General features: G+C 37.8%; 2 protein-coding genes across 12 annotated transcripts in view; one reads left to right on the top strand and one right to left on the bottom strand.

Moving 5' to 3' along the window:
• Positions 1–6,008: 6,008 nt before the first annotated feature.
• CCT8 (chaperonin containing TCP1 subunit 8) lies at positions 6,009–20,263 on the top strand. 2 transcript variants are annotated; one of them, XM_060150811.1, is made up of 16 exons: positions 6,009–6,162; positions 8,558–8,648; positions 9,380–9,459; positions 10,910–11,059; positions 11,526–11,706; positions 11,819–11,880; positions 12,745–12,882; positions 14,031–14,209; positions 14,931–14,997; positions 15,075–15,162; positions 15,248–15,363; positions 16,143–16,214; positions 16,295–16,459; positions 16,776–16,895; positions 19,618–19,722; positions 20,036–20,263. In XM_060150811.1, exons 1-15 carry the CDS (start codon positions 6,103–6,105, stop codon positions 19,708–19,710), a joined length of 1,662 nt encoding a protein of 553 aa, XP_060006794.1. In that variant the 5' UTR covers positions 6,009–6,102; the 3' UTR covers positions 19,711–19,722; positions 20,036–20,263. The 2 variants fall into 2 exon arrangements, with proteins under 2 accessions (XP_060006794.1, XP_060006795.1); XM_060150812.1 differs by lacking the exon at positions 19,618–19,722 and having other exon boundaries at positions 6,010–6,162.
• Positions 20,264–21,587: 1,324 nt separating this feature from the next.
• The window catches only part of USP16 (ubiquitin specific peptidase 16), a 30,491-nt gene continuing 29,826 nt past the window's right edge, over positions 21,588–22,252 (bottom strand). For all 10 annotated transcript variants that reach the window (XM_060150803.1, XM_060150802.1, XM_060150805.1 and 7 more), the window contains 2 exons: positions 21,953–22,109; positions 21,588–21,836 (listed from right to left, as the gene is read on the bottom strand). In XM_060150803.1, coding sequence (XP_060006786.1) covers positions 21,712–21,836; positions 21,953–22,109 — 282 coding nt within the window. In that variant the 3' untranslated portion in view covers positions 21,588–21,711. The remainder of the gene's footprint in view (positions 21,837–21,952; positions 22,110–22,252) is intronic.

Genomic DNA, 22,252 nt, shown 5'->3' with positions numbered 1-22,252 from the left:
CAAGAAAATAAAACAAACTAGTGAGTAGTACACAGAAATGTCACACCATAGTCATATAGGTGGTAGAGCTGGGCTACATATTGGCTCAAAGTTTCTAGTAATTTAAGAGAGAAACAAAGAAGTTGTAAGATTCATAGAGATCACAAAATAAAAACAATGGTTGGATGGTAAGTTTTCCCCACAGGTCATATAAAAAGGATACTGTGTAACGAAATGTTTGACATCCACAAAAACAGGCCTAGAGTAAAGATAAGAGTCCCTTACCTCTGGCCATTCCTTTAATATTCCTTGTTATAAGACAATGGTAAGGTATCAAAATGCATTTTTTCAAACTCAGTTCTCCAAAGAACTAGAATGTTGATGCTCTGGCTTGATCCAAGGGCAAAATTTATTATCTAAATGAGAGTGCATGGAATTTAGGGAATTTCCCTCAAATGTTAATTTTTGCAGTTAGGCTTTTGATAAGAACTTGTTAAGAGATGGTTAAAAGTTATATTCTCAAACTAGAATCCAGGGTGCAGATATTCTGTACAGTAAAGTCGAGAAAGTTGAGGAACTAACTGAGGCAAACACCTAAATATCTTTAGAAAGTACCAATTTGTGCCTTCCCAAAAGTTCTTCGTTTATTTCAAAATACAAATAAAAGGAAAAGTAAGACACCAAAGCTCTACAACGCAAAGAATGACCACACTGATTTTTAGCCTGAATCTTTTCAATATAGATATTACCAGCCATTCACTGTGGTTCAACGATTAAAAAAAAAAAAAAATCTCAGTAGCACACCAAAAGAAAATTTCAATTTAAGTAATGTTGCTTTCTAGTGAATCCTACAAGGTAAATTGGTTCTGATATTTTCCTAAGATAACTTTCTGAGTGGAATTGTTGAATACAAAGAAAATCAATATTGGAAAACTTGCAAAAAGGATAGTTGGGGTTGAATAGCTATGGTAGATTGACTGCACTATTGTCCTCAATTTTCATGCTCCTTCACGCCTGCACTCTTTGATACTGCCCTCCTACACTGACTCTGGGCTTGGCCTTATGACCTACTTTGGCCAACGGGATAGTAGCAAATTTGACAAGGTACTTGCACATTTCTGCTTGCTTTCTTGGAACCCTCATTTCCATCAGCACCAGTCGAGGTAGCCTGCTGAAGCATGAGGACTGTCCCAGTTGAGGCCTCCTAACCTACCAATGCTCAGTCCACCTGCCAGCTGACTGCAGATACATAAGCAATCCCCACCTAATACAGCAATATCTGGTCCAGATCAGCCAAAGTGTCCAACCAGTCCTAGGTTTGTGAGGAATAATCAGTGGCTGTTGCTTTAAGCCACTAAGTTGTGGAGTGGTTTGTTTTTGCTAACTGATACAGCAGTTGCTAACAGCTACAGTGCCTGAACTTAAGCTAATCCTTTAGGTAATGGAAAAGAGAATCAAGAGCTGGTAAAGTCATTTCTAGAGCTTGATGATATTAGCAGATAATATGTATTACTTTTACTTTCAGGGGGAGTAGGGAGGGATTCAACTGGCTTATCTAAAAGTAATACTGAATCTTAAGAAACAAGTAAAAGGAAAGGGGGTAGTCAAAAATCTCTATTTTACTCATCTTGAAATAATTACTTTTCAGGAGACTGTCCTTCCAAACCCAGATCTTTGCACTGGTGTTAAAGATGTAAATTCTACATAAGAATCAGGACTAAAAGCTCAATATTACACAGTTTAGGCTACACCTGGTTCCTAACCACAGAGTCAAATACTGAGTAAAGAGCAATAAAAGCTATAAACAATCTTATCTTGTTCTTGAAAATTTCTGCATAAAACATACAGAAAGGAAAAAGTAGTTTACTGTGGAATAGCCTTGTCAAAATCTTGCTCCTTGCTTAAAATACTAGCTTGAGAAATCCGGTTTGCAATTTGTCATGGGAAACTGGCTAAAATGTAAAAAAAAAAAAAAAAAAAAAAAAAAAAGTGATCTGATAAAGCCATAATTCAGATAATAAATAATCTATTTTTTCCAGAAGGGGGGAAGGTGGGGAGTGATATGCTATACTTTGATCCATTAGAACAAAGTTAGAAAGGCTAGTTACTAGCAGACCATAAACAATTTTAATAACAGAAAATCTTCACTGGGTAGCATATTTAATTTAACCTTTTTAATCAGTAAGACTATGAAAAGAAATGTTTTCTGCATGTACTAGAGAGAAGCAATTTATTTCAAATTATAAACGTGAGAAAAAGGGTGGTCTCTCATATCACTTGATATTGGGCCTTCTTCAGTCTTCCTCGATATTGAGCCTTCCTCAATCTTCCTCATCAGGTTCATCTCAAAATCTTTTCTGACTCTCAGTTCTGGGCCAGCCAAAAAGAATTGATTTTTAAAAACCATTTTTTTTTTAAATCAAGAGTAAAAATTAGTTTTGGCAAGATCCTGAATGACTTCTGAATTTCATCTCACATGTTAGCTCACAAGCCTGGCCGTGACTGTTTTTAGCTTCCTAACAATCATAAACACAGGAATTGTCTCAATCAGCATCCCGTGTAGGAAACAGAAACCACTCTAGGTTTTAGAAGCAGAAAGGGTTTTCATACAAGGAATCAGATGCTTCAGAAATCTACCATAGGGGCTTCCCTGGTGGTGCAGTGGTTGAGAATCTGCCTGCTAATGCAGGGGACACGGGTTCAAGCCCTGGTCTGGGAGGATCCCACATGCCGCGGAGCAACTAGGCCTGTGAGCCACAACTACTGAGTCTGCGCGTCTGGAGCCTGTGCTCTGCAATAAGAGAGGCCGCGATAATGAGAGGCCCACGCACCGCAATGAAGAGTGGCCCCCGCTTGCCACAACTAGAGAAAGCCCTCACACAGAAATGAAGACCCAACACAGCAAAAATAAATTAATTAATTAATAAACTCCTACCCCCAACATCTTCTAAGAAAAACAAAAAAATCTACCATGGATGGATGGAGAAACAAGTTCTCAGGTGGGCCTCCAAGAATAAACCCCAGATGTCACAGAACTGACCCACCTTGGGAGCCATACTTTCTGTATGATCAGAAAGGTGGGAATGAGGAATCACCACTGGACAGCCTGAGATCAAGAACACACCACCACAGCTGTGATGCAGAGAGCAGGAAGACAGGATAAGAAGCCTTCGCTATCACCACAGCTGCCCCTCCACACAGAGTAACTACTGGAATAGTAATGCCAAAACAGCATCCTCTCATAATTCTGCTTGCTGGAAGAACTACCAGAGCAGCTTGAAAATAGACTTTGTCTCCCTACCACCTTCAAACCCTCACATGAAGGTATCTTACTGGTGGAGACTTATTTCTATCCTGAACCATAACAGCAAGGGAACCTGGGAAATAATTTCAGCTCTCGGGCCTCTGCAATACAGGACTGCACAAGTGTGCCAGTCTAGCACATCCATCAGAGGAACTAAGGCAGTAACTTCTAATTTTACTAAAAGAGGGACTGATAAACACAGTTTTAGTTTATCGACAATCCATTCATAACAGCTGAAGGGAAACTTCTCTCTGAAGTCCTCTACGAGATTTCATCAGCCTTCAGAGATCTAAGGCATCACTAATAGAATTTAAATGCACTGTCTCACTCCATTTCACCTTTCTCATCCCCATAACCTAACCAGCTCAATCATGGCCAGGCACCAATAGTCACTGGGACAACTAAGCCAACATTTAAAGTGAGGGGGAAATGATCACTTTCATCCTGTCCAAGATCTCCATTCTCAGAATGGTAATAACCAGGGAGTAATTAACTAACTATACAGTTCATTACTTTTTACTTTGCCCTGATCCAGAAAGCTTTAGGAGAGCTACTAACTACAGCATAGCCTTGGACAGACTGACTAGACTACTGATGAAACTCTGAATGTTGGCCACGTGTACAGCTCATTTTCATACAAAACAGCCACAAAGCATTCCTTACACTAAGGTCACAGATGATCCTGGCCCCCTGGTCAACATTAAGTGCACCAGGAATTCTTGCTTCATGCAAGGCAGCCATAGAGATTTGTAGTATCCTTGATGAGAATTTGACAGGACCTGGGGGCTTTTCGTTAGATGGCAATAAATTGAATGAACCAGATTTTTTTCTTGGTATGTTTAAGTATGAAACACACTGAGGCCAACCTGAAGGGGGTCAGGAAACTAAGAGACACAGAGAAAAGGATGCCAGCCAAAGCTAAGATGTAGAAAGAAGAAAAAGCAGTTGAAAGAGGTAAAGAGAATCAGGTGCCACCTTGGTGGAAGCCATAGAATCAGAGATAAACTAAGGCCAAGAGGGCAAAGATACATGTGCTGAAAGCAGGGACCAGAACTTAGTCCTTGAAGCCACATTGAGGATTTGTGTTTATTTTCTATTCTGGGTGAGGAATATTTGACCTACTATTTGGAGCCAGTGGAAATTTTGCCCTTGATGTTTTGATTCTGTAATTATGAATACACCATCTAACCCAAATAATACAAAATAAATGAATTTTTATCTAAAAAGCAGTCTTCTTAGCAATTTTTTTAGTAAATTGATTTAGTAAATTAAATCAATTTAATTCTTGATAAATTACCATACAGATTTCCATTTCCTTTTTAATTTACTAAAATTAAGATCCATTTTCTATTATAAATTTTCCATGGAAACTCGATTCATCAATAGTTTTATCCTCAAGTTATCTTCAATGGTCCTTATCAAGACTTGAGACAATCATTTTTATTAAAATTTCATCAAGTGTCATCTTTAATCCCTTTCAGTTTTTGTTGTTATTGTTGTTGGTTATATTTATAAGCAATGCTCTCTTTGAGTTAGATGAATGAGTTTTTATTTATTTCTTAGCTAATCCATGAGAAAATCTTGTATTGTCCCTTTGAGAATCACTGATCTCTTGTAATGTTTCCCAACAGGTGGTTCACATACCACTTGCTTTGAGGTGGCAAAAGTATTTTTTAATAATTATGTATTTTAAGTGCTCATTAGAATGTTATAATACATTTGCCACGTGATTATTCCTTAAGACACATTAAATCTGTCCCAAGTTAAGGAAAATAAGTCATTTGCAAGTGTCCAATCAAAGAACAAAAGACAAGTCAAACGTTCTGCTCAAGTTTTCCATATTTTCTACGAGAGTGGATTGCTTTCACCGTGTGAAATTATTCTTTAAAGTATTCTATTACCATTCAATTCTTTTGAAATCAGTCACGTGCTGATGTGGGATGACGTAGAGGTCAGGTTTCAAAGGATTCTGGGAGAGTAAAAGGGAGTTATATTTCCAAGAAAAAGCAGGAAAGAGGAAGGTAGTTGGTTAACAACGTGCATTTTGCAGTCAATCTGATCTGGGTAGGAATCCTAGCTTTAACATTACTAGCGCTGTGATCTTGTACAAATTACCGTTTGTAAATTGCAAATTCTCCTTCTACCAAATGTAAATAATAAGAATTAACTCGTAAGATTGACCATTAGCTAAGATACCGCACATAAAACAAGTAACAGAGCCTGGCACATAGGAGTACTCAGTATACAGTTATCCTTACAGATTTTAATTATCACCTTCAAGTCCCCAGAGCTGCTACAGCACCCAAGTCCGAGCACACGCTCAACGAATAGATTTTGGGGATGAAGGCAGGTGTCCTGCCTTGGTTAAAAAAAAGGGGGGGGGCGTCGCACACCTGCCCCGATGTTATGCGAGGGTCTGCAAGATTACAAGTAAGGTAATCTTGGAAGGTGTGGCTTCCAGGTCAGAACCAGCAGAATTCAAACGTCCAGAGCAGCGAGCCTAGTCAAAGGGAAAAATCGCCAGCGTGCCACAACGGCCCGGCTGGCTGCGCGTGCGTCGGCCGGAAGACAGATGGCGCGCTCCGCGACCCGCCGGATCGATCGACCAGATCGAGGATCGTCAAGTCAGTTCTGACTGCTCAAAGTGCTCCTTCTCGCGAGGCTTCAGTCCAGGCGGCTGGGGGAAGGGGCGGACCCGGCTGGAGAGAGAGGAGGAGCGTGAAGCCGCCGCACGCTGCGTTCCCAGGAGGCTGTGCGCGCTCCTCGCTTCCTCAGGGATAGTCTGAGCGGGCGCGTGAACTGCTCCCTGCGTAGTGGTCATGGCTCTCCACGTCCCCAAGGCCCCGGGCTTTGCCCAGATGCTCAAGGAGGGAGCGAAGGTAAGGAAAGGAGGAAGGAGGAGTGAGGTGGGAGAGTCGGCGTAGGGCAGTGGCGGCCGCAGCGAAGGGGAAGGGTGTACTAACGGGCCGGGCGTGCTCCCCCAACACTGCGGTCGGAGCGAGAGAAGATTCCAGAAAGGGAGGTGTTCTCGGGAGGGCTCTGCCGCGGAGGCCCGCGGGCATTTTGGTTCTTTACGGACGCCGGGGAGGGTCGAGCGGGCAGAGACGGCGAGTGGGGGACGAGGCCGCAGACACCGCGTTCTGTACTTGGTTGTCGGACAGATGTAAGGCCGCTCCTGCATTTTACCTCCATCCGTAAAACGGGGGTGATGAGTCTCTCCTTTAGAAGGCGACACAGGTGAAACAACGTAGGTGAAATTGCTTTGGGAACTGCGAAGCCGATTGCCACAGTTCGGGGAGTGGGTGGTGCGGTTAAGAGAGGGACAAAGAGGCCTGTCTTGGCAACTTTTTTCTAAATGAGAAACAGCAGGCTCCCCATTTAGTTCGCAGAAGCAGTGCGTTATAGTAGGATAAACAGTGGTTACAATGCGAATGGATTCTGGTCGCAACTTAGGATAGCTAGCTTGATGTAAAACTTATCCCTCTGGGTCTTGCTTTTCTCATTATTAAATTGAGCAGATTGGACGAAAAGGGTTGTAACGATCATAGTTGTAACCCACAAGGTAAGTGACACCCTGGCCTAAATAAAACTGTTTTATGGCGAGATCTTGGACGTAATTTCAGAAGCTTAGTTTTTTAAAAATATCTTAAAGCACTACTGATAAATGTGTCTCTTGTGTTCAAATGGTAGTGTTCCTTTATTTGTCCCCCATATTTTCTGTGCTTAGTTAAAGGTATGTAGGTAGTGTGGTTCCATTTATGGTAACAGGTTTAGGGAACTAGGTTCTTGTTGGCATGATGCACTTTTGGGATGCTGTGAATATAGTAAATATCAAGGTTTAATGTAAATATTGGTGAAAGAGCTTCGCTGAAAATGACATTGCTCACTTTTTTAAAAGGCTGAAGAATGTCCATGGTTTTTATTTTTCTGAGGCAGAAATAAATGGCCAAATGAACAAAAAGGATAATTTCAAATAATGATAAAGGAAATAAAATCTGCCTCTAAAAAAAAAATTAAAAAGGAAGGGTTGGAGTAGATAGAACAATTAAATTAAGATGTTCAGGAAAGAACTCTCAGCTCTGTGCTTAGTGGCCAAGATTAAAGGCAGAAGTGTTCCAGGCTGAGGGACCAGTGAGTACAGAGACCCTGAGGATGGAATGAGTGTCACCTGCTAAAAGAAAACAAGAAAGGTGATAGGGCTGAAGCTTACCAACGGAACGGTAAGAGATGAATTGAGAAGAGTTGTAGGCAAGGGTTAGAATGTGCCTACACATTTATCCCTGACAGGGGCTTTACATTTTTTCCTAAGTGATGGGAAGTCATTAAAGGGTTTGACAGGATCTAATTTATGATCAGAGATGACTGTTCCTCAGAGAATGGGGATGGGGGAAAAACAAGAATGTAAGGCAGGAGATCTTTAGAACAGTATTGTCTGTCTGCTGTGATGGAAGTGTTCTATATCAGGACTGTCCAGTATGGTACCCACTAGTCACAAGTAGCTACTGGGCACTTGAGTTGTGCCTAGTGCAATTGAGGGACTGAATTTTTAATTAATTACTTAAAATTTAAATAGCCACTTGTGGCAAGTGGCTACTCTCTTGGGCAAAACAGCTCTAGAAAAATGTTCACATGAACAGTAGGCTCTTGAAATTTATCTGAGACCACAGGTAAGTTCTAAGTCTAAAAGAAGTCCAGTGTAAAACTTGAGAATTTTAGTACTGTGACCAATTCAGCAGTTTTCAATGTGTACATGTTGGAATTATATTGCAGTTCAAATGAGCATTCAAAATCTGTATGCTTTGGTTCCTAAAAATTTATGAGGCAGATATGTTAATTCCCAGTGAACATAAAACTGCTGGTTTTACAATGCTCAGGTTTTAACACAATAAATATTCATGACCACATTTCAACTTTTAGAAAGTACTGATAAACTCTGAAAAGGTATTTTTATCTGCAAGAGCTCATTTGCTTTCTCTAATCAATCTTAGCACTCTTCCTTGCACTTTTCACTACATTTTTTAAAAATTACAGGTTTTATGTTTTGATGTGTAAGTAGGTACCTGTGGTCCCTAAAAATGTCTTGCTTTATTCATTCAACTAGTGGACAAATCTGTGGATAATTTGTGAATACCAAGCATCATACTTTACATATATAAATCTTGCTTGATAGTTTTAACAATCCTCTGAAACAGGTACTATTATATTACCCCATTTTACAGATGAAGAAATTATTGAGATTCACTGTCCTGCCTAATCAGAAGGTTTTTTTGACAGCATTTTTCAGGGTTGGAAGAGGCTGTGTACAGGAACATACAGGCTTGCAAGGAGCTTGCCCAGACAACTCGTACAGCATATGGACCAAACGGTAATTTCTAAATTCATGTTTTAAAAGATACAGTACTGTAATAGAATTTTGTGTACTAGCTCTTTCAAACTTGTTCTAAGGATATTATATGTAAATTGAGAGTTTTCGCCATAATATAGTATGGCATTGAAATTTATTTCATAGCTCAGTGACACCAGTACAATGTTTCTAATCTTTAGTCAGCAATTCATATCTTTTTAGAAAAGTTGGAATCCAAATGTTACGTTTTGTCCTATTGAGAGGATAGAAAAGTTATAGTGCTTTCACCATTGAGGCAGTACCTAGTGTTCACGGTTGTAGATGTGGAACAGATCTTTTACATAGAGTGACATTATAATTTAAAGGAGAAAAATTCTCTCTTGTCTCCTACCATCGACTGAATTAATTGATACAGATTTATGGAATAAGCAAAAAAATAAGTGTACTTTTAAATAGATTATTTTAGTCTTTGTACATGTTAATATGCTGTGTTGATTGAACAAAAATATGACAAAATTGGCATCCTCGCTAATAAACATTATCAGAGATTAAAAAGGAAAGAGTACAGGTGTGCAGTCAGGCAAAGCCATAGGGCTATGAGATAACCTTAAAGAATAGATAATATGTTTTGAGTTCTTACAAAATTATTTTTAGGAATGGATATAAATTTATATTTCTTGACTAGATTTTCCCAGTATTTGGAGAAGGGTTTGAGTAATAATGGATTTCTTTTTCTAATTGTTATTTTTGAGGAATGAACAAAATGATTATCAACCACCTGGAGAAGTTGTTTGTGACAAATGATGCAGCAACTGTTTTAAGAGAGCTAGAAGTAAGTTATTTCTTTAAAAAAGCCAAGAAATGTTTTGGTGACATCAAAAATTCAGTATATTTTAATGTAAAAGAACCTTTATTTCAAATTGGATAATAAGGGATTTTTTTATTTCCAACTTGAAAATTCATTATACAGATTTTCCTAATTATAGAGTCCTCTTTATGTTTAACATCTTAGCAACTCAAATTTTAAATCTCCTAAATTATTAATTTATGGAATGATTGGTTGTGATAAAAAATATATTTGCTCATAATCATATCAAATTGAATATGTTGTCTTGTTCTGTAGAGTGTAACACTGAAGTGAATTATTCAATAATGTAGAAACATCTGATACTTGAAAATAGTGGTGTGTGTTTTTTTTAATTGTCTTTGTGAAGATAAAACAATCAGTTTGTGGAATTTTGCTTTGTTCACCTGCAGTTTTGATGTTATAGAATCTGTAGAATAGATACTGCCAGCCGAGGTATGAGGACAGCCTGGCACCTGAACACATAGAGCACCATTCCTCAGCCAGCTGCTAATTGAAGCATATGTTCAATCTCAGGGAATTTTCTTGAACTTAGCTCTTAAAGCACCAGAGCTTAATGCTTTTAGACAGAACTCCATAGATAAGTTAACATTTCTTCAACTTCTTAAATAACAGTATAGTCTTGAAGTAATAATATTGAACAAAACAAATTTAATTCCACAAGATATTTATAGAGGGGCTTATTATGAATGTGAATGTTGTACTCTGTGATGTTCTCAGGAGTTGTTCAAGTGTGACGGGGATACTGTCCTCATAATAAACTATAATGTCAGCTTTTTAGTTTTCTCAGTGCTATCAGCTGTTACTCTGATTATTTCTTAAAAAGCAACTAAATCCTAAGAAACGATCACTTAAAATTTTGATATGCTGTTTTTAAGACATGTTTTATATTCCCCTCCTTTTAAACCATAATTGATAACCCCTTACAAAAAGAATACATAAAAATTGAGACTTGTGATGAAGTTAAATGACATCTATTTTAGCACTTCTGAAGCCTTTTTTAAAAGTGCCTTAGGTTTAGTGGTTGGAATTACTTTGTTTTTTAATTTAGTGAATATATAATAAAGTTATGAACCTTATGTATGCAGGTGTACATACTGGGTGACTGACCATTAAAAGAAAGTGCCTGTGAAGTTATTTTCATTTATGGTGATGCATTCGTGTTCATAGGCCTAGGTGGACTTGGATTGTCTTCTTGTGACTACACTATAAGTAGTGTGTAGCAGTGTGATCACATGAGTTACCTGTCTGACAGGTAACTGTTACTTGTCAGACAGTTACCTGTCTGTCTGACAGGTATCACCCATAGGGAGATTGGAGTCTATTAATTTAAGAAGAAATGGAAATGAACAATTTTATTTTGCTTTAAGGATCAAATGTTTCAGCTTGATATTCAAATTCAAACCCCTTCTGTCAGGTACAGCATCCTGCTGCAAAAATGATTGTAATGGCCTCTCACATGCAAGAGCAAGAGGTTGGAGATGGCACAAACTTTGTTCTGGTTTTTGCTGGAGCTCTTCTAGAATTAGCTGAAGAGCTTCTGAGACTCGGCCTGTCAGTTTCAGAGGTGAGTGTTCATTTTATAATCTACCCCGTTTCATATTTGCTTATGTATATATACCTACTAAATAAAAGTCATTAGTAATAGTTGATTTTGAGCAGTTTTCTCTGTGCCAGGCATTGTAGTACATATGCTTCACATGCAGTATCTCATTCTATCCTTACAAGAACCCTATGAGTGGGGCCTATTAGAAGTAATCCTGTTTTGTTTCAGATAAGGAAAGTGAGCCTTAAGTTAGAAAAACCTTGCGCAAGTAGCTAGTGATGGCAGTTAGGATTCAAATTTGGGCTCTCACCAAAGCCTGCACCCTTAAATAGTAGGCTGTGCCGTGAATGTTATTCTGGAAGTGTGCTTTGTTTTTTTCTATTGAAAATAAAGATTGGTATTCATTGGGTTACCAAAATAAGCTACCTTACTAAGTCATGTCAAAATTACATCTTTTGAAGAAACATTTTTGCTTTTTACATTTAAGGTCATAGAAGGTTATGAAATAGCCTGCAAAAAAGCCCATGAGATTCTTCCTGACTTGGTGTGTTGTTCTGCAAAAAATCTTCGGGATGTTGATGAAGTGTCATCTCTACTTCATACCTCCATAATGAGTAAACAATATGGTAATGAAGCATTTCTGGCCAAACTTATTGCTCAGGCATGTGGTGAGTAAATATCAGTAAATGAAAAGATCCAAAATTAAAATGTCTTAATGTGATTAAGATATTTTCTCTGTTGTCCCAATATATCTTTTGATATGTCTCATTTTCTTAACAGTATCTATTTTTCCTGACTCTGGCCACTTCAATGTTGATAACATCAGAGTTTGTAAGATTCTGGTAAGTTTAGAAAATGCATTAATGTTATCTAGATAGATCAGATTTTTTTTGCAAAAAAAAAAATTTCTGTTAATCTAAATTTTATCTTGTGGGTTTTAGGCACTTAGGACTTCCTGCCTTTGTTGTAGCATTTGGATATTGCTAGATTGTAATATTACCACTTGTTAAATTTAAAAGGATATCAACATATTGTCTTCTTAAGTCATCATTTTTCCATGATAGCTGGAAGGTTGAGAATAGTGCATAAACAAAATATTAATTATTGGCAATTTTGAATGAGGTTCAAGTTTTTCTGTTCCTCTATCATAATAAAATTCATACTTTTAATATTTAAAGAGTATGTATTTGATAAAAATATTGTGCTTGATGCAGTAAAACCTATAACTGTAGTGATTTTACACATGTGATTGTTAATGTAGCTGAGTTTAGCTTACATTAGTACATGTGTTAGCTGTAAGTGTGTGTGTATTAATATACGTGCTGGGTGTTTTCTGACTTTATCCATGAACTGCCTTCCCCTTTGCCATTACATGGTAAGCTTGTGAAATCAGAAACTTGGCTTTGATCCCTATTCTGCCTGGTACATTGGTACAGAGTGAGTGAATGGCTTAGAGCAGTTGTTCTTTGATTCTTCCCAGTACACTGAAGGACCCCCTTCCATAACAGTGGCTCGTTGCCACAGTGATTCCTGCATTGAGCAGACTGGTATGCTTTATGTCCACCACGCTACTCATCCCCAGGAGTCACTGCCTTTGTATATTATATTATTTAGAAATGAATATTTTTGGTGCATGCAGAATCAACAAATTAGCCCTGATGTTATTTTCATGAAATCACTGGTGATTTTGATATCCAACTCCTTAGGGCTCTGGTATCCATTCCTCTTCAGTATTGCATGGCATGGTTTTTAAGAAGGAAACTGAAGGTGATGTAACATCTGTCAAAGATGCAAAAATAGCAGTGTACTCTTGTCCTTTTGATGGAATGATAACAGAAACTAAGGTATGTAGATTTCAGAACCTTAAAGGTAAAAATTTGCGGTTATCCTTTCAGATAGTTTTAATGATTCTGAAATTTTGAGGTAGAGTTTCCTCTTAATCCAGTGAATACTACATAATTATTGAAAATTGCCGGGTCATGTTTATTTTTTAATCAGACTTATATTTGAATATCTAATTCAAATATAAGTGCAAAACTTGGAACATTAGATGGTGACAGTATTGTTTATATTCTAATAAACAGCTCTTGACTTCTAGTAGAACTTACACAATTCAGTAGGTTAAATGTTCAGTGAAGAAAATGAGTGTGTGCTGTTCATTAAAATTTTTTTAATAACAAATTTATTTTTATTTTTGGCTGTGTTGGGTCTTCATTGCTGTGTGCGGGCTTTCTCTACTTGCGACGAGCGGGGGCTACTCTTCATTGTGTTGCGCAGGCCTCTCATTGTGGTGGCTTCCCTCGTTGCGGAGCATGGGCCCTAGGTGCGTGGGCTCAGTAGTTGCGGCTCCCGGGCTCTAGAGCGCAGGCTCAGTAGTTGTGGTTCACGGGCTTAGTTGCTCCTTGGCATGTGGGATCTTCCCAGACCAGGGCTCGAACCCATGTCCCCTGCATTGGCAGGCGGATTCTTAACCCTTGCGCCACCAGGGAAGTCCCTGAAGTTTGTTTTTAAAAACACGTTAAGAATTTTGAAGTATATGTTTATAGGTCACTGTTGATTGCATCCCTAGAATTCTTGAAATCTGAGTTGTGGACGGTTTTTGAAGTTTTGCAGGGGTGGGGTGGGGCTGGTCACTTAGTCCACGTTTTAGAAAAAGTTTGAGAACCACAACATTCTATTGGTTGACATTCATCAGAAGACAGATGTCAGGATACCTGTCTAACATCTAAAAGTACAGTGTATTTCTCCAATTTTTCCATCAAAGTGCCTGTCAAAGAGCAAATGCATCAGTGTTGGGGGCAGGTGCATTGGTCTAGGAACAAGCTGAATTTGTTAATTTCATACAAATTTTGTATTCTGCTTCATGTTTATGTTTATCTTCATATTTTTCTCCCAAATCTTTAAATTATTTCTTCAATAAAGTGTTATTCTGTGACTTTGAACAGCAACGTGGTGAAATGGTTTTAAAGAAAATCCTCACTTATTTTGCTAGGGAACGGTATTGATAAAGACTGCTGAAGAATTGATGAATTTTAGTAAGGGAGAAGAAAACCTCATGGATACGCAAGTCAGAGCTATTGCTGGTAGTGGTGCAAATGTCGTCGTAACAGGTGGCAAAGTGGCAGACATGGCTCTTCATTATGCAAACAAATACAATATCATGTTGGTGAGGTAAGAGGGGACTGCATTCTATTAACCTGGATTGTAAATGGCTTTGAGTGGTGAAACACCAAGCAGATAAATTCAACACAACATGAAGACTGTTAAAAGGGGGAAAGTATGAGGTATTAGATTGCATGGCAAGAGGATTTAACTTGATCTAGGGGAACAGGAAGCACCTCTGAGAAAACTTACCTTTAGGCCAAGAGCTGAAGGACCAGTTAGCAGATGTTAATTGAAGGGGGAGAGGGAGAAGCCTAAGAGACCAGACACAGACCTGGTACACACTGCCAGCTGGAGCGTGGGGTCAGGAACATAGCTTTAAATTTATGAACACGTTTGTGGCTTACACTAGACAGTTCACCCACCCGTTCCCACCTCTCCGAGCACGTAATATAACGTGCAGAGTAAATCACTCTTCTCCTCACAGAAAGTGCAGTTGCCCAAAGTAAAGCAAAAGTTTTCTGTGTACCAGGGCTTCCTTAGTATTTCAGAACTATGAACGCTTGACATCCTAAGGAGACTGGAACTCTCCCAGTTCTAGAATAATGCCCTAAACACCTGTGACTGGATTGCACAGTGCAGTCCAGACCCATTCTGAGCTTGAACCTTCAGGGTCAAAAGAAGGTGACCTGAGGCCCAATGTACAGTTTCCTGTTTAATCTCTTGTGTTTTACTTTGGTATCTCATGGAATTAAAACTTCTGTTAAGGTCTTTGTTTTGTTTTTTAAAGGCTGAACTCAAAATGGGATCTCAGAAGATTATGTAAAACAGTTGGTGCTACAGCTCTTCCTAGATTGGTACGTATTTTGGACCGGATTAAAAGAGAGTTGAACCTATTTGAATTATTTTTATTACAAGAGTCATTTTTTCGCAGACTCCTCCTGTCCTTGAAGAAATGGGACATTGTGACAGTGTTTACCTCTCAGAGGTTGGAGATACGCAGGTGGTGGTTTTTAAGCATGGTAAGTAGTGTAAACTATATGTATGTGAAGTGTGGGGAGTTAATTTCCTTTTACTAATCCCCAAATATATTTAATTTATTGACAGAAAAGGAAGATGGTGCCATTTCTACCATAGTGCTTCGAGGCTCTACAGACAATCTGATGGATGATATAGAGAGGGCAGTAGATGATGGTGTTAATACTTTCAAAGTTCTCACAAGGGTCAGTATCAGCATTCATCTTAATTTAGTATTTGTAAATCCTCAAAAACAGTTGGCAGACATTCTGAGAACTTGAAAATGAATGGCTTGTGTAAAGCAAAGCACCTTCCTCCTTAAGACTCCACTTAAGTATTTGTTGCTGATGAATTTTCTAAAATGAAATGAAAAGGAGTAAATAGCAAATCAAGGCTTCTTTTTTTTTTTTTTTTTTTTTTTTGCGGTACACGGGCCTTTCACTGTTGTGGCCTCTCCTGCCGCGGAGCACAGGCTCCAGACGTGCAGGCCCAGCGGCCACGGCCCACAGGCCCAGCTGCTCCGCGGCATGCAGGATCCTCCTGGACTGGGGCATGAACCCGCGTCCCCTGCATCGGCAGGCGGACTCAACCACTGCGCCACCAGGGAAGCCCAAGACTTTTTTTTTTATATATAACTGTTTTAAAGAGATGGTTTATGGTGGTTTTCAATTATAATATACCTTCAGTTGCTTCAGCACTATTCTTAGTGCTACATCTGGAAATACAGATAACCACATAGTGATGTTCCCATTCTTAACTTTGGTCCTTTTTCGTATACCAGACACTATGGTGCAGTAAGGTAATTTGTTCAAATCACGCCATTTTTATGACATTCATAATTGGAATTTGAATTTTATAAAACTTGTAATTGAATCTGATTAAAACCTCTAGTCTGGTGGAGTACTGGAATCTGAAAAGATTTAGAAAACTGGAAATTGCTTCTTGGTGACTTCTGTTTTTTTTTTTTTTAAACTACGTATTATAGGATAAACGTCTTGTACCTGGAGGTGGAGCAACAGAAATTGAGTTAGCCAAACAGATCACATCATATGGAGAGGTATATGGCTTTCTATGTACAAACTGACTTTCTTGTCATTGTTCGAATAAAATTGAGTAATAAGCACATTTTTGTTTTAGACATGTCCTGGACTTGAACAGTATGCCATTAAGAAGTTTGCTGAGGCATTTGAAGCTATTCCCCGGGCACTGGCGGAAAACTCTGGAGTTAAGGCCAATGAAGTAATCTCTAAACTTTATGCAGTACATCAAGAAGGAAATAAAAATGTTGGATTAGATATTGAGGTATTTGAAAAAAACACTGTGAACTTGTTTTATTTTGTGAATGCACAACCTAAAAATAGACGTATTAAGTTTAAAAGGAAAATCAGAAAATGTTCTGATTTGTGAACAAATGATTTTCATAACAGTTAGCTTTTTCATAGTTTATCTGATAGAGAATTTAGTATTTTATTAAAATTTGTTTTACAGTGTAGATGAGGTAGTACTTTTTCCTAGCTACTCATTCTAGTTTTATTTAAGTAGCCATGTTTCTATTGAGTACAGATATTTTCACATAAACATTTAAAGTGAAAGAATAAAAGTAGTTTTGTGTTGACAGGCTGAAGTTCCTGCTGTAAAGGACATGTTGGAAGCTGGTGTTCTAGATACTTACCTGGGAAAATACTGGGCTATCAAACTGGCTACTAATGCTGCTGTCACTGTACTTAGAGTGGATCAGGTGAGTGAGAAGTGAAATTTTGATCTTTAAAAATACTAATTTTTATGTAGTTGGAAGTATATTTTCATGGAACTAGAACATAGCACAGTTCTCATTCTATTCAGAGTACCCCCCCAAATTGTTTTAATTCTATTACAGTTTTAAATTGTTTTGAATGTATTTCAGCTAATTTAAAATGAAGATTTTGCCAGTGAAAGAATCCTTTGCCATTTGGGAACTGGAGTGGGTAAAATCTGATACAGATTCATAGTTTTCAAGACTTTTTAGACTAAGAAAGTCTTTGTACACATAATCTAGAGAGGAAGTTTAAGATGGAATATGGAAGGGCCATAAAGATCTGAGGCGGATATTGCAGACTACAGTATTCCCTCCCTTATATGCAGTTTTACTTTCTGTGGTTTCAGTTTACACAAGTCACCTGCAATCCTAGAATATAAGAAAGAAAATCCTAGAAATAAGTAATTCATAAATTTTAAATTGTGTGCCATTGTAAGTATACTGTGTGATGAAATCTCACACTGTCCTGGTCCAGGACGTGAATCATCTCTTCATCCAGCATATCCACGCTGTGTGCACTGTCTGTTAGCCATTTCGATTATCAGGTCAACATATTTTACTTACTGGTCCCAAAGTGCAAGAGTAGTGATGCTACCAATCAGATATTCTCTTATTGTGCCTAATTTATATATTTTATCATAGGTATGTATGTATGGGAAAAAGCACAGATATAGGGTTCATTACTATGCTCAGTTTCAGGCATCCACTGGGATTCTTGGAAGGCATCTAAGGGGGAACTACTGTACCACCTTCAAGGAAGTGTGGAGATGATAGGACCTGGCATTTAAATTTTTTTCTTCTGTGACAGATTATGTCTTGGGGTACTAAGATCTTAAGGTATAAAAAATCATAGTATTTCTGCCAATATTTTTGAGGAATTATGGCAGAGAAGAAAAGTGATGAAGACTACTTTGGATTCACAGATAAACCAGAATTCATAGTTTTTCAAAAAGGTGTTTTCTAAACTTAATGAAATGTATTTTCCTACACAATTCTAGAAGTGATTATTAACCAATGAATAATTTTTAAATACTGAGTAGAAAATTTTAATTGCTAGGGGCACAGTATAAATCCAATAAATGAAAATCATGCCAAATTAATAGAAGCAAGTTTTAGGTAGAAATGGAAAGGAAATTAGACTTATTCTCAGATCGGTTGGTTGTAATTATAGCAAAACAAATTTCACTTCGGTAAAGGAAGAACTTTTTCTTAGGTAAGATGACCAAAAATGGAACCTGGAGATCCAGTTTCAACACACTGAAAGTAATCAGATACTGGATATCTATGTACTGGATTTATTAATAGTGTATTTTTATATCAGTGCCTCAAATAGTTTTTAGTGGAAGAATATGTTTTTGGAGTTTTTAAACAAGGATAATGTTTAAATGCCTTAAGGAAATGTTTGTTCTATAAGTTAACATGTGGCTAAGAATAAAAAGGAGGACCAAAAGTATAAGGGGACAGGAGAAGCTACCTAGACGGAAGCATGACGTAAGCAGAAATTCTAATAGTAGAAGTTCCTAAGGAACTTTTTGAATGTCAGTGTCCAAGCAAGACAGTAATGTTAATAACACAAGTAAGCGCCTTGCTCACACAGGTACTTCTGAATTTCGGTTTTAAACTGGGAAGGCTGTGTTTTGTTTTACCCTAGGGGAGGATGTTCATTGTTACATGCCCTTAGCTCTCTGTACATGAAAATATGTATCTGAAGAACCCATCCAACTGTCTAATGAACACTCTTCAATATAGTTGTACCTATTTTGCATAGTACATATTCTGGAAAAGGACTTGTAAATCAAGTTTTAAGCATTGGAAAATGTAGTAGGGCTGGATTAATCTTGTTCAAGTGTTTATTTCACTAGTTCTCAAATTGCCTCCTAGTCAATAGCATCAACATCACTGAAGAACTTAATAAAAATACAAATTCCCAGACCCACTGAGTGAAACTCTGGAAAGAGGCCCATCAGTCTGTTTTAAATAAGCCCTTCAGGTGATTGTAATGCCCACTAAAGTTTGAGAACTGTTTTTAGGTACTTTTTTCTTAAACTATACTTGGGTTCTAAAATTATACTTACTGCCTTTAATTCAATCTGAATTTATCCTCATTTGGTAAAATGTTCCTCCAAGAATTTCAGGTTAGGTTTCTTTATGAAAGCAGCTTCTGAAAAGGGGTGGGAAATCTATTGAAGGTGGTAGTGAAGATATTTTACGGTTTGTGTTGCATGAGACTCAAGCCAAACCCCTTGATGTTATACAGAAAGATCTCTTAATTATAAATTTGGGACGCAGTGAATACTGTATCCAATTTTGAGATTTAGAATGTATATCAGAGTTTTACAGTTCTACTGTGGGGAAAGCCAACTGACTTTAACTTTTCCCAAATTTATTTGAGCCCAAAGCTACCACGCACCCCCAACACCTTTTTTTTTTTTTTTTTGCCCAAACATAAATCCTTTCTTTAAACATGCTATATGATTATACTTGGAAAATGCTGGATTAGTGCATTCTAGATAAATGAGGCTTCTAGCATGTTTCCAGGCAACTAGGTGCTTGGATTTTTTCATTTATGAACACACATTTCCTGTATTTGAATGGCTCTCATTTATAGGTACTAGAAAATGTCATTGTTGAACTTTATATATATTTTACGTATCGACCACTTTAGATTATAATGGCAAAACTGGCAGGTGGACCTAAAGCTTCTAAACCACAAGGAAATTGGGATAAAGATGGTTGGCAAGACGAATCTCATATATAAATAGCAAATCAGGTGCCAAACTGACTGATTTATGCCAGTGATCCATGCAGATATTTTTCACATTCCGAGCATTGGGTTGTTGAAGTGCATGTCTTAGAATGCCCCTCACTAATGTGTGTGAATTTTGTTGCTATTAATGTCCACAAAAGCGGAAAACTCACCTGCTGGACAATAACAATATGCTAGTGTTTCATATGCAGTGTAATAACAGATTGCTCATTGGTGATGATTGCCTAATAATGAAGCAGGGTAATAGAGAAATATTCTTTCTCTTCACTCCAGAGCTTGAGTTTATAAGTATACTCGTGTGGATTTTGTTTTGCAGATCATCATGGCAAAACCAGCCGGTGGGCCCAAGCCTCCAAGTGGGAAGAAAGACTGGGATGATGACCAAAATGACTGAATGGCTAGATTTTTACTGTAGGTGAAGGCTGTGTTCGTAGTAGTACTCTAGGAATTGCCTGATGTTTTCATATTCTCCTAAATTAAGAAGTGTTTTGTGTATCTTGTATTCTCGGCTGGATGATACAATAAACGTGTTGTTACTATCAAAGCCTCTTTGTCTGAGGACCACTGTTCTTGGATCTGGATGACCTGTTTTGTCTCAGCCTTGTTAATGAAATGAACTGTGGCACTTGAGGCAAGTCACCTAAGTTATGAGGGGCCTGTTGGCAATATAAATCTGGCCTGCTGCCTGTTTTTATACGTAAGTTTTATTGGAACACAGCCATGATCAGGTATATTTATATATTGCCTATGGCTGCTTTTTACAAGGGAATGGCAGAGTTGCATAGCTGTGACAGACCAAGTGGCCTTCAAGGCCTAACACATTTAGGCCTTGACATTTACTTAGGCCTAAGACATTTACTACCTATAGGAAGTCTGTCAGTCCCTGGACTAGATGTATTTTTTCACAGCTCTGAAAATCCCTAAGACTGAGGTGACTTGTTTCAGTAACATTAAATGATGTGTTAAATAGCTGACTTAAAACACATATATTCTGGTAGCGAAGAACAAAGATACTTGTGATGCAGCTGAAAACATGCCTCCTGACATATAAATGAAGCAAGTCAGTTTTTATACTGTGGAGTTTTGAAAAAAGCAAAGACCATAGTAAAAAGTTAATTTAACTTATTTTACAGAACATGTGCTACCGTATGCTTTGGTTATATAAGGTCTTTGAGTAACATTTTGAAATTTTATACTGTTTTTGGTATTTCAAAGGAATTTGGATGCAGTATGGCTGACTAGGTCTTAGGTAAACTCATCAAGGAATTCCTAATAGAGAACCTTACAGGAAGTTTAGACAGGTTTGGTATTCTTAAGGCTCTTAGGGTTGTTTGCAACTTGGAAACAGTGGCTGGCTTGGGTAAAAAAAAGGAATTTATTAGGACAGTTCACAGACTTTCTGGCCAGAGGCTGGCATTAAGGGGATTTCAATGAATGTCTTCCTTGGGTCGATTAACAATAGCACAGAACAAGTGCAGAGTTCAGCTTACACCCCAGCTTATGCACACTGCATGGCATCAGAAGCATTATATATGTTACCACCAAGGTCAAATACCTATGCTTATAAAATTAACACTTTTTTGCTTTAACGAACACACTTGAAGTTTCAGTCTGAAACTTTTTCTTCTAAATGTTTTCTAGTAGTGTATGTCAGTACAACTTAAAATCTTCTAAGTAATAAAACAAGTTTTGGGGGTAATTCATTTTATTGATGTGTTGCAAACCACCACCCAGACGTATTAATAAGCACAGAGGACTTAAGTAATTTCAGAATCCAGAAACTGGAAGCAGGAATAAAAACCACTGTGACAATACAAAACCACTGTAAATTTTTAGGTATTTTCCCTTCAGTATTTCAATAAACATGATTTCTTCTGGCATGTATTTAATTTTAAGTTAACATGACTTAGTTAGTTAGTCTTTACTTTTTTATTACTACAGCCATTATAAAAGCCATAAACATGTTTCCAGAGAAAGCACTTTTTGAAATTGTTACAGTATTCTCTCATAAAATAGGAGGTAAGCCTGTGAATTTAGTACTTTAGTTGTAGGCACAGCTTGCACATGTGTGTCGCTGATGTGAAACCACTGTCCTTTGGTTGATTCCATTTCAAAATCTGTCAGGAGGAAATGTAAAATTAAATATATAAATGGAAAGATTCAAGTTCATCCTTTTTTGGTTTTGCCATAAATATCTGCTGAATACCAGAATTCTGTAAGACCTCTTTCTTACCCTGTAGAATATCACCGTGGAGAACAAGATTAGAGAGATGACTGTTTGCAGATCTTGCCTTGGCATAGGCAGTGTAATGCCCCGACCTCATGGTACCACTGTGTTCAACGACTCCATATAAGGAATATAGTACCGTTGTATTTTCTTCAGCAACATTCTTTAAAAATGAACAGGAATCAAAAGTTAGTTCTAGTCCCATTTATACAGATGCCATCAACAAGACAATTTTAAACTATGCAGAGGGTCTCTGACCTTTGAGAATGCAGAAGTCCTGAGTCTGAAATGGACTATTATTTTCTC

The sequence above is a fragment of the Lagenorhynchus albirostris genome, chromosome 5, assembly GCF_949774975.1.
Source record: "Lagenorhynchus albirostris chromosome 5, mLagAlb1.1, whole genome shotgun sequence".
In the NCBI taxonomy this organism is placed as follows: Eukaryota; Metazoa; Chordata; class Mammalia; order Artiodactyla; family Delphinidae; genus Lagenorhynchus; species Lagenorhynchus albirostris.
This window is presented reverse-complemented; position numbering and strand designations above follow the sequence as displayed.

Coding starts and splice junctions, on each gene's coding strand:
- CCT8 (XM_060150811.1), top strand. CDS start 6,103: ATGGCTCTCCACGTCCCCAAGGCCCCGGGCTTTGCCCAGATGCTCAAG. Junction 6,163..8,557: donor TGCTCAAGGAGGGAGCGAAG/GTAAGGAAAGGA, acceptor TTTTTTTGACAG/CATTTTTCAGGGTTGGAAGA. Junction 14,210..14,930: donor TACAATATCATGTTGGTGAG/GTAAGAGGGGAC, acceptor TGTTTTTTAAAG/GCTGAACTCAAAATGGGATC.